This window comes from Equus przewalskii, chromosome 2 (genome assembly GCF_037783145.1).
Source record: "Equus przewalskii isolate Varuska chromosome 2, EquPr2, whole genome shotgun sequence".
In the NCBI taxonomy this organism is placed as follows: domain Eukaryota; kingdom Metazoa; phylum Chordata; class Mammalia; order Perissodactyla; family Equidae; genus Equus; species Equus przewalskii.
Window position 1 is genome coordinate 16585903 of NC_091832.1, and position 10890 is coordinate 16596792.

Genomic DNA, 10890 nt, shown 5'->3' on the forward strand with positions numbered 1-10890 from the left:
CCATTCCCCTCTCAGCAAAACCCTAAAGTTTCCCTAAAATTCTCAGAATGATTTAGAAGCTCCCTTTGTTTCATCCGTGGGCTCTCTCTCCCTATTCACCTACCCATCTATCCATCATCCATCCATCGATCCATCCATCCTCCTGTTTATCTATTTCTCCCATCCCCTCATCTAATTGTCTTCCTATCCATTTGTCTTCCCATTTATTTTCATCCTCTTTGTTCCTCCCATTCATCCTCCCACCAATCCATCCTTCCGTCCACCTTTCCATTCTCTTATCCTCCTGTCTGCCTGCCCTCCTGGGCATATATTGTGCATACATCCATTCGTCCATCCAACCAGCCATTCTCCCATTCATCCCATGTCTCTTCCTATCCACTGCTCCATTTTCCGATCTGTTTATTGACTATCTTTCCTTCCATTTTTTTCATTTAATCATCTATCCCCATCTGTCTATCCATGTGCCTATCTAATCCAGTGTCCAATCCGTCTGTCCATCTTCTTCCTGTTCTTCCTTCACTCCATATTTCCTCTTACCCACTGATCCATCTATCCATCCATCCATCCACCCATCCACCCACCAATCTCTCTATGTGACTGTTCCAGGAGTCCATTCTTCTCTCTTCCATCCATCCATTCAAACTCGCCAATTAAGATTAATGAGATAGAGTACCTGATTCAGGGAGCTTATTATTTATTGTATGAATGACCGTATGGAAACACAGCAATCTGCAGAGCAACAGTGAACATGTCATAGTTTGGAGGTGCCTGCTGGGCCCAGAGGAACATCCTGAGGCGTCTGTGCTGCGTCCTCCTGGGGCAAGCTGGGGGTGCTCTGCCTCTCCCTCACAGAGCACTCCTGCCGCAGAGCTTTGTGCCTGGGAAGTGCTAGGCACACGTGGAGGAGAAGGGAAGCTGTTGGTGCCTTTCCCCTGATTCCACAGAGCTCCTGCCACTGTTCATCAGTCTGTGGAGCTGGACTGACCACTTGGGGCAGAGTCAGCCACCCCCCAAGGGCTTTGTAGGCATGGAGCTGGGCACCCCACCTGTGACTGCATGCACAGTGACCTGTGTCAAGGAAGTCAAGGCTTGGGCTCCAGCCTTATGGCTCCCAGGTCCCTGTCCAGCAGACTTCCTTACACCTTCTGCCCTCTCTCCATTTCTAGCAGCAACTTTGTCCTGGTTTCTCTTCCCAAACCCTAAGATTCTTCCCTGTAGTCTGCCCAGAAGTGTCCTCCGCTGGAAGGGCATCCTCAGTACCCACCCACCATGTTGGTTAATGGGAACCCCGCTGTCATCCCAGCATTTGAGATGGCCAATAATCCTGTTTGATGAGTGTCACTCATCAGGAAAAGCAGGAAAAACCTATTACACATGAGTTGTCTTTTAATTTCCTTTTTGTTTGTTTTTTTAACCAGCATCTCACTTCCTCATTATACCCTCTGTGCCCTCACAGCCCCACACCCACCCTACCCCATCTCCTGGGTACTGCCTCGAATGGCGGCTCTGGCTGCACATCCCAGCCTAAGCACCTGGACAGAGGGATGCCTGGGCCCCTGCCCAGCCCCTGCAGCTGGCAGGGCCTCGACTGGTCTGAGAAGCTAGGCAGGTGCTGCCTCTGTGAGCCCCGGGCCCACCCTGGCCCCCTGCCCTCCAGCCAAACCTGAGTCCGTTCTCATTCCTTTCCAGGGAATCTGACTAAGCACATGAAGTCGAAGGCCCACAGCAAAAAGTGCCAAGAGACGGGGGTGCTGGAGGAGCTGGAAGCCGAAGAAGGTACCGAGTCGCCAACTTCCTCCTCTCCCTCTTCCTCTCCCCTGCCCCCCTCCTCTTCCTCCCCTCCCTGAGCCATGCCCTCTCCTCCGGTTTTCCCAGCTACTGGGAGACGAAGGTTAAACTCACAGCATGATCACCCCCACTCTCTGTACACTTACAGTACGTGCTGTGCAGCCGTAGCTACTGTGCATTCCTCTCTGCCATGTGGTGGAGCACCTGGCGCCCCATGGGTGCTCAGTGAATGTATATTGAATAAATTGATACATGGGTAATTACAGTCAACACTGACCGCACACCATGGTGTGTCAGGCATGTTCTAAACACACGCCGTGAGTGATCTCAGCAAATCCTCACAATGACACTGATGGCTCACACCCACACTCACACCTACACGCTCTGGGCCTGGGCCTCACACTGGGCCTTTTAAAGCCAGAGGCTTTCAGGAAAGCCAAAGCCAGAACTTGTCACCTCCCAACCCTATCCCGCATCCCAGCCCTGTACACCAGCAAGAGGCATGTGAGAGTCAGTTTCTGAGAAGAAGGGCAGAGGAGAAGGTGAGTGTAAGGCAGTGGGTCTAGCTGGGTACTGCCCAGCCTCAGCATCCTGGGAGGAGGCCGGAGGGGCTTTGGCAGGTGGACGGACAGGCAGTCCCCCCAGCAGGGGGAGGCCAGAGGTATTCCTCCTGCACCAGGCAAACCTTTGACCAGATTCCCTAAAACCAGAATCAGGACAAAGCGTGACAAAGAAGGGTGTGTGTGTGTGTGTGTGTGTGTGTGTGTGTGTGTGTGTGTTTCTGCTTTTGTTTTTCTGATTGGGGGATATATTTGCAGTCTTACAAAAGAGTTAGATCATATTTCCTTTTAGGTGAAATAAATCACCTTTAATGAACAGAACACCATAAACTTGGGGCTATTCCCTCCAAAACAAGGATGTGCGATTACCATGCTTATCGAGAATGTCCACCAGGCCATTTACAGATGTCTCACTGAGGCTTCATAGCTGGTGGTAGAAACGTGTTTAAGGCAAGTAAAGCTCAGACAGGTAAAGGCAGGTGCCCAAGTTCACACAAAAATGCAGGCTCCACGCCACCCGTGCCTGGCGGGCTGGGCAGGGGAGGCTGTGCCCTCCCTGGGTGGGAGTCAGGAGGTTATGACTGGCTGCACACCAAGGTCCTCTGACGGACCCTGGGCTTGTCCCTGCCCCTCTCCCAGCCTCATTTTTCCAATGAGGCAAAAAAGGATGACCACACCCACCTTATTCGAGGACAAAATCAATGCATTCATTCCAGAAATAATTTCTGAGCACCAGTCCTGTTCCAGGCTGTTCTAGGTGCTGGAGATTCCACAGCGAATAGAACATAGTTCCTGTCCTCAGGAAGCCCACATTCTATGGCAATGAACAAATGCGGAATAGGGCAGGGGCGAGTGTGAAGCAAAAAATCAAAGCGAGGGGCTGGGAAGTGTGGGGAGGGGCCTTTGTTAGCGTGGTATGAGCAGAGGGCATGAAGCCCGCGGTCAGGAAATTCAGGTGAGGTCTGTGGAAAGGCTCTCCCGCACGCAGTAGGAACAGCACAGCCCCTGAGGGCCAGAGTCGGGGGAGATGAGGTCAGAGAGAGCTAGGGCCCTGAAGGTCAGGGGGCGGACTTGGCTGTCCCCTGGAGTGACGTCTCTGATGCTCCTAGATCTGACTGCGTGCAGAGGACGGCCGGTAGGAGGCGCGGCTGGAGAGAGTGATCCAGGCTGAGCGCGCCTTGGCCTGGACCGGGTGGACTGAGTGGAGGCGGGAGAAGTGATGGGGTTCTGGAGACACTCTGCCGGTAGACCCGACAGGTTTTGTTGACACACGGACGGCAGGGGGCGAGGCATGAGAAAAAAGGAGCCTAGGCTGATTCGGAGGTTTATGGCCTAAGAAACTGGAAGGATGGAGTTGCCACTTGCCGCGATGAGGAAGTTTCCAGGAGGAACATGCCTGTTAGAAGCGGCGATCAGGAGCATGGCCCGGAAGGGACGACTGCCTCCCGGTGGCCAGGCCAGCGCCGCAGCCCCGCCCCTGACGGTGAGGCCGTTGGGCACCAGCGCCACCGTGTGGCCAGACCCCCTCGGCGCCCTCCTTCCGTCTCCGCGGTCCCAGTCTGGGGCAGGCAGGGCTTGGTGGAGCCTTGGCGGCGATCCCTGCAGTGGCCAGCAGCTCCAGGAGGGGCTTTGGGAATGGGCCATCCGGGCAGGGGCATCTCAGAGCCCTGCAGGAGCCCAGATGTGGGGGGCCTAGCAAACCCCGCGCTGGGCAGGGGACCCTTGGCTTCCATCATTCCTGCACTTGGTACCTCGGGCGGGCCACCGCACTTCTCTGGGCCTCAAAGGGCCCAGAGGGTCTTTAGGAGCCTTCCCCGCTGGGTATCAGGAGATGCTGGTCTCCCCGACTCTCCCTCGCTAGTAGCTCTACCCTCTGACCTTCAACTGTGAAATGCTCACAATGCTGCCTGTCTGCTGAGGTCGTGGGGTACTGGAGATGATGATAGCTAAGGTTCATTGGGTAAATACTATGTGTCAGACCCTCATAATCCTCCCAACAGCTTCATGTGGTGGCTTTTATGACTCTTACCCCCATTTTACAGATAAGGAAACTGAACAGAGAGAGAGAGTAAATTATCCAACATCACACAGCAAGGCAGGGGTGGAGCTGGGATTCAAACCCAGACCGTTTCCTGCTTCTCAAAGCATAAAGTCATTTTTAAACTGGCAGTGTAATAATGCAAGGGTTGTAAACCTTGGTCCTGACTCAGCCACTACTCCCTTTGTTATCTTGGGGCAGCGTTTGCCCCCTCTGGGCCTGGATTTCCCCATATGTAAATGAGGAATGAGACAGGTGAACTCCTGGGGCTGAAGTGGCCCCCCCTGAGTCCTAGGCAGGGAAGTAAATGCTGGGGCAAAGCTCTGAAGTCTGTTTTGCACCCCACATCCCCATGCCTACTCGCTTTCCAAGCCCTGGCCCCTGGCCCTTTTTCATCGCTGCTCCCAGCTGCCAGGAGACCCTGCCCTTGGCCCCACAGACCTCCCTCCACCTGCCAGCCTGAGCTCCATCCCATAGTTTTCGACCTACATCCTCCTGAATGCCCTCTGCTGTCCATCTCGTGCATCTGTCTGCTGCATGCTGAGTTATTGGAAGCGGGAATGCTGGCTTTTTGGCCCCGGGGCAGCTTGGCAAGATGCGGCTTGGAAGCCTGGTTGCACTAGTGACCTGAGTCAGCTTGTGTGTCTGGCCCTCTTGGTCAGTAATGGAATGGGTGCTGGTGTGTCTGAGTGAGGTGGTGGGGCTGGCAATGAACCTGGCGATGGGCCCACAGGACACCAACCCTCAGGAACCTGGCAGGTGGGCCAGGTGTTAGCAGAGCTCTCCTCAGAGTCCCGATGGCTGCCCATTTCAGAGATGGCCAAACTAGACCTGTGGCATGTTCGAGGTGCCCAGGACTGGGTGGGGCTGCCGCACCAGAAGCTAGACCAGGAGATTGGCATTTCAGAGCTCCACTCCCCCACCCTGGCTGGGGGCAGCAGGGGTCCTGCAAGGGCAGCACCTCCCCTGGAGAAGAGCAGCCGGGATGGAGCATGCTTGGCCAAGGCCAGCTTAGCCAAACCTCCACAGGGGCCAGGGCCTGCCACCTGCCAGGTGCCCTACCAGCCTGCAGGAACCCTGCCACGGTGGCAGGTGTGTGTTTAGACTGAGCACGGCCCAGTGCTGCTGGACCAGCCAGCATGGCTGCTGGGTGCCGGAAAAATAGATTTCTTCAGGAGTGTGTTAAGAGTGACCATAATTATCTGAGCCCTTGCTTTGTGCCAAGTGTGCATTTACTCCTCCTCGCAAACCCATAAGTTGAGACCGTCACATTCATTCGACAAAGGGGAAGACTGCAGCACAACAAGGTGCCTTAACTTGCCCATAGAGGAGCCAGCACTGAAATACTGTTAAAAAAAACCAGGAAGCCTGTTTTATTTGCTGTAGTTCAGTCCTAGCCCTACACTTACCTTACTTGAGCAAGTCACTGAATCTTTCTTACCTTAGTTTCCTCCTCTGTAACATGATGATAAGAATAGTGCCAACCTCATCAGATTATTTGAGGACTAAATGAATTAATGCACACGAAGCCCTTAGAAATGAACCTGGTGCAGGGCAGATACAAAGTAATTTTTGTCACTGTGATTGTTTACCAAGTGTCCCCCTGTCACATCCTTGTTCACTGTGATTGTTTACAAAGTATCCCCCTGTCACATCCCTCATCCTCTCAACAATCTTGTGCTGTTGTTATGACTCTCAGGCCCAGCTTGCAGACGAGGTCATGGGGGCTTAGAGAGGAGGAGGCCTGGGGCCAGCTGTGACCCTGGCTCTCCTGTGTTCGCCCCTCAGGAACCAGTGACGACCCGTTCCAGGACTCGGAAGGGCGAGAGGGCTCAGAGGCCGTGGCAGAGCACCAGTTTTCAGACCTGGAGGACTCGGACTCAGACTCGGACCTGGATGAAGACGAGGATGAGGACGAGGAGGAGAGCCAGGATGAGCCATCAGGACCGTCCTCGGAGGCACCCCCGCCCGGCCCACCGGCCACCCTACCGGCAGACTCCTCGCCCGTTCAGGGCCCTCCCACCCCAGAGGCCACGTTTGGCAACCAGGCCCCACGGGGCAGCTCAGTCTCGGAAGCCGAGCCCTTGGCAGCCAGCAGTTGCTCCACGTCCAGCCAAAGCATCCTGTGCCTCCCCCGGCTGGGACCAGCCCCTTCGGGCCCCATGGAGAAGGACACAGGCTCAGCCCTGAGCTCCAAGGCCATGTCCCCGAGAAGGCCGTGGTCCCCAAGCAAAGAAGCAGGCAGCCGCCCACTGCTCGCCCACAAATACTCACTAACCAAAAGCGACTCGTCTCCCCAGCGACATTCACCGGCCCGAGAGCCACAGGCCTCAGCCTCGAGTCCGCCTGGTCCCCAGATGGGCCCTCTCCCTTGCGGGTCTCCAAGACTTGAGCTGTCTCCTCTCACCCCCCGCCCCCTGGGACGGGAGCTGCCCCCTCGAGCGCATCTGCCTCCAGAACGCGAAGGCGCCACAGACCCAGGCCCCTCCAGACACTCACCCACCAGGAGACGGCCTCCAGGCCAGGCCGAGTCACCACCACGGTCAGCACTGCCCGGGAAGTGGGCCTCGGCGGGGCCCGGCAGCCCCTCGGCGGGCGAGCGTGGCCCAGGCTCGGGGCTGGCCCCGCGGGCTCTCTACCCGCCCGCGCCTCTACCTCACAAGCTTCTCGGCAGAAGCCCCGAGACCTGCACCTCCACATGGGTGAGTTCCTGCCCCGGGGGGGCTGGGCCACTTCTCCCTGGTGGGTGTGGGGCTGCAAGTTCATTCCACCCTCAGACGTCACTCCTAGAGTCAACAGTCCTGCCAGCTCAGTGGTTCCTACGAACTTAGCAAATGTTTATTGGGTACCTCCTATGCCAGGCACCAGGCTGGGTGCCTGAAACCAGTTGATTTAGCCTCAGAAGCAGCAGAGCACAGACTCTGGAGCTGGACTCCCCAGGATTAAATCCGGGTTCTGTGACTCACAAGTGGTGTGGTCTTGGACGTGCGTGTAAATACTTCTGCCATTTCCTCCCACCCCATCCCCATGTATTCTTTGCACAGATGGCACAGCTTAACCACAACCAGCACATCTCCAGCATCCCTGGCACCGGAGCCCTCAGACACACCACAGCCAACACCATCCCTGCCAAAGCATCAGTGACATCGCTGTCTCCATCGCCAACGCCTATCTCTGCCATCCTTACACTCCAACACACCATTCCTGCCACCCCATCAGCCTGATGAGTGTTGTCATATCATCAGCACAGTCACCATCACTGTTGTCACCACCCTCCCTGTCACTGCCATCACATCCAATACCATCCCTGTCAACACCGCTGTCATGACCTCCAGCACTGACACCACTATCATGATCAACTTACCTTCACCTTCCGACACCTTTTCTGTCACCATATTGTCATGACCCAACACCACCGGCCACCATCAGCAGCATTGACACCATCACTCAGAGATTCAAGCTCCTAGAGGAGCATGATCTAGGAATCTTTCCTTGATTTTTAAGTTTGGGGTCACATTAAAATTCCTGGTGGTGGGAGAAGGCCAAGAGCCTTGAGTGGGAAATCATGTCCAAGGGTGAAGTTGGTTCAAGACCATTTTAGGAACAGGAGAGGCAGCAGAACCAAGATAGAGGGCCCCCTCGCCGGAGCACCCCCGTCCTCCACAGACAGGCATGCTGGCCAGATGCCTGGAGACTATGGGGCCTGAGAGTGCACACGGTCCCTGGAGGACTGGGGATGGCCCGTTCCAGAGAGGGCACCGGCATAGGGCGTCACCATGGGCAGGGAGTCAGAACTCGGTTCTGACTCAGTCGAGACTTGCTCTGTGATCTCAGGTGGCCCACCTCCTCGCTGCAAGGGCTCGGGGTCTCCCTGGGCCCAGCATGGAACCCTTGCCTCACCCTGTCTTGTTTTCTGACCCCAGCAGAAGGCTGAGTCCCGAAGTCCCTCCTGCTCACCTGGCCCTGCTCATCCTCTCTTCTCCCGACCCTTCTCCGCCCCCCATGACTTCCACGGCCACCTCCCGGCCCGGACAGAGGAGAACATCTTCAGCCACCTCCCTCTGCACTCCCAGCACTTGACTCGCGCCCCATGCCCCCTGATTCCCATCGGTGGGATCCAGATGGTGCAGGCCCGGCCGGGGGCCCACCCCACCCTGCTGCCAGGGCCCACAATGGCCTGGGTCAGCGGCTTCTCGGGGGGCGGCAGCGACCTGACAGGGGCCCGGGAGGCCCAGGAGCGAGGCCGCTGGAGTCCCACTGAAAGTTCGTCAGCCTCCGTGTCCCCCGTGGCAAAGGTCTCCAAGTTCACACTCTCCTCGGAGCTGGAGGGCAGGGACTACCCCAAGGAGAGGGAGAGGACGAGTGGGGGCCTGGGCAGACCTCCCGACTGGGAGCCCCGTGTGGCTAAGGTGCCCGCAGAGCCCGCACCCACGCACTGCCCCCGCACCCCACCCGAGGCCTCGCCTCGGCCACCCCACAGCCACCGAGCAGAGCCCCGGAGCCCCCGCTTGGAGTCCCCACGCACACTGGCCAACCCTGCGGCCTCTGCCGCCCCGCCACTGGACCGCAGCAGTTCGGTGGGCTGCCTGGCAGAGGCCTCCGCTCGCTTCCCAGCTCGGAGGAGGAACCTCTCTGGGGAACCCAGGACCAGTCAGGGCTCCCCGGAGCCCTCAGGAAGTGGGGGGCCCGGGGCACCTCCACACCAGCCCGAGGACAGGGGCCCCCCAGGCACTTAGCCTCTCTCCGACCGCTTCTGCATCTGGCTTCCGGTGTTCGGCAACAGACGTTTCCAGCCAACTTCCTCGAATCATCTCGCTCTCATGGGCTCCCTCTCCCGTCTGTCCATCTGTCCAGGCAGCTTCTGCCCAGCCCTGATCTGTTCTATCTTCCCACGTATGCAGTTACCTGTGCCTTCTTCTATATCTTTTGTTGCTTGAAAGGAAACAAACACAACACACACACATAAAAAAAAAACCCACGAGGAGGTTGAGGCTGTGAATATTTTGTGCTTTTCCGAGAAAGGGTGTAGGTGGGGCTTCACCCTGGGCCGCTGCGCTCAGCAGCCACCCCCAAGGTTGGCAAGAGGTGGCTATTTGCTGAGGGAAAAGGGATGCCTGGAAGGAGAAGAAAAACCAAGGAACTTTTAAAAATATATAATTAAATGTAAAAGTAAGCACTCCTATGTACAGACATTCATGTTTCCTATTTATTGCCGCTTCGTCCACCCCAGCTAGTGGCCACCCCTCTCTGCCAGCAGAATGGCCAGCGGCCTGAGGCAGAGGGACACAGACAGAGGCAGGGAGACCCCACTCAGCCTCCACGTGCAGGCCCGGAAAACTCCAACTTTCTTTTCCCCAAGAAAAAGAAAATGTTACTTTTCCTAGGATTTCAACACAAAATAATAGGAACAGGTAGAAGGTGAGAGCTGGTAGGTTCCATCCCAGGCTCCAAGATACCCAGGTGGTCTGAGTCATGGGCCCAGCCTGGCATTTGACCCATGGAAATCCCCCTGCCCACCCCCCTCTCGGCCCCCCAGCATCCCCCCTCTGTGCCCCCACCCCCAGCCCCTGGGCTGAGAGAGGAGCCCTGACGCTCCATCTCCCGGCTCCTGAGCACCTGACCTAGGCCTCGCTCTCAGGGCCCCGGCCACAGCCCTCCTTCCTTGTTCTAGAAACTACCCGCAAGGCTGAAGTGGCAGGCCCCAGACCTCACAGGTCAAGATCCAAGGTGCATAGCCTCGCCATTCCTGAGGCCAGGGCTGAGGCTTCCTGTCACGTTTGGTCCCTGGGGTACAAAGGGCCCTGTTTCCTCCACGGCGGGGCCGTTCCAGTGCTCGGCAACTGGACGTTTGCAGAGCCCCATTTCTGGACCTTTTGAAGCAGGACTGTTCCCTCGTCCCTGCCCCACACCCTGTCAGGCCTCCCTTACGCCCAGGAAGTACCCAAACCGTGCCTGGCGGGAACAGCCCAGACCTGTTTTTTGGCTTAAATCTCGTTTAAAAAATTAAATTAAAAAAAATAATAATAATATATATATGTAAATCTAGAAAGAGAGGCTGGTGTTTGACACTTTATCCAGCCTCCTCAGATTCTCTTGGCTTAAGAGGATTTTTCAGTTGTCCTAAGTCATTTGAATTCTTCCCCAAAGCAATCAGTACTAGCCAGTGCCTCCTTCCTTGTCCCCATTTCCTCCTTCAAGAAGCTGCCCTGCATTTCCTGGGGCAAAAACTTGCTTTGTAAGAAAACTAATGTGACCAGAAATGAAAATCCCAAGTTGAAATATGAAACTTGACTCTAGTCCTGGAGAGGTGGGTTTTTCCCAAAATTATTCCCCAAATTGTTTCCTTTAGTTACAAGGGGGAGAAAGGCTAGGGACCACAGTCATGGGCCACCCAGGCTGGTGCTGACAGATCTGGGACCTCCCAGGGCTGTCCCCGGTCCTCAGCCAGGCCTCATGAATCCTGTGCCTGTAGGGGCTCCTAGCTGTTGAGGTTGTTTAGACAAG

The 10890-nt window shown here is 56.3% G+C and overlaps 1 protein-coding gene across 5 annotated transcripts in view; it reads left to right on the plus strand.

Moving 5' to 3' along the window:
• The window catches only part of HIVEP3 (HIVEP zinc finger 3), a 482443-nt gene extending 472867 nt beyond the window's left edge, over positions 1-9576 (plus strand). For 3 of the 5 annotated variants that reach the window (XM_070610044.1, XM_070610046.1, XM_070610047.1), the window contains 3 exons: positions 1690-1776; positions 6175-7088; positions 8310-9576. In XM_070610044.1, coding sequence (XP_070466145.1) covers positions 1690-1776; positions 6175-7088; positions 8310-9122 — 1814 coding nt within the window. In that variant the 3' untranslated portion in view covers positions 9123-9576. The remainder of the gene's footprint in view (positions 1-1689; positions 1777-6174; positions 7089-8309) is intronic. The other 2 variants (XM_070610048.1, XM_070610049.1) reach the window with 1 other exon arrangement.
• Positions 9577-10890: the final 1314 nt, after the last annotated feature.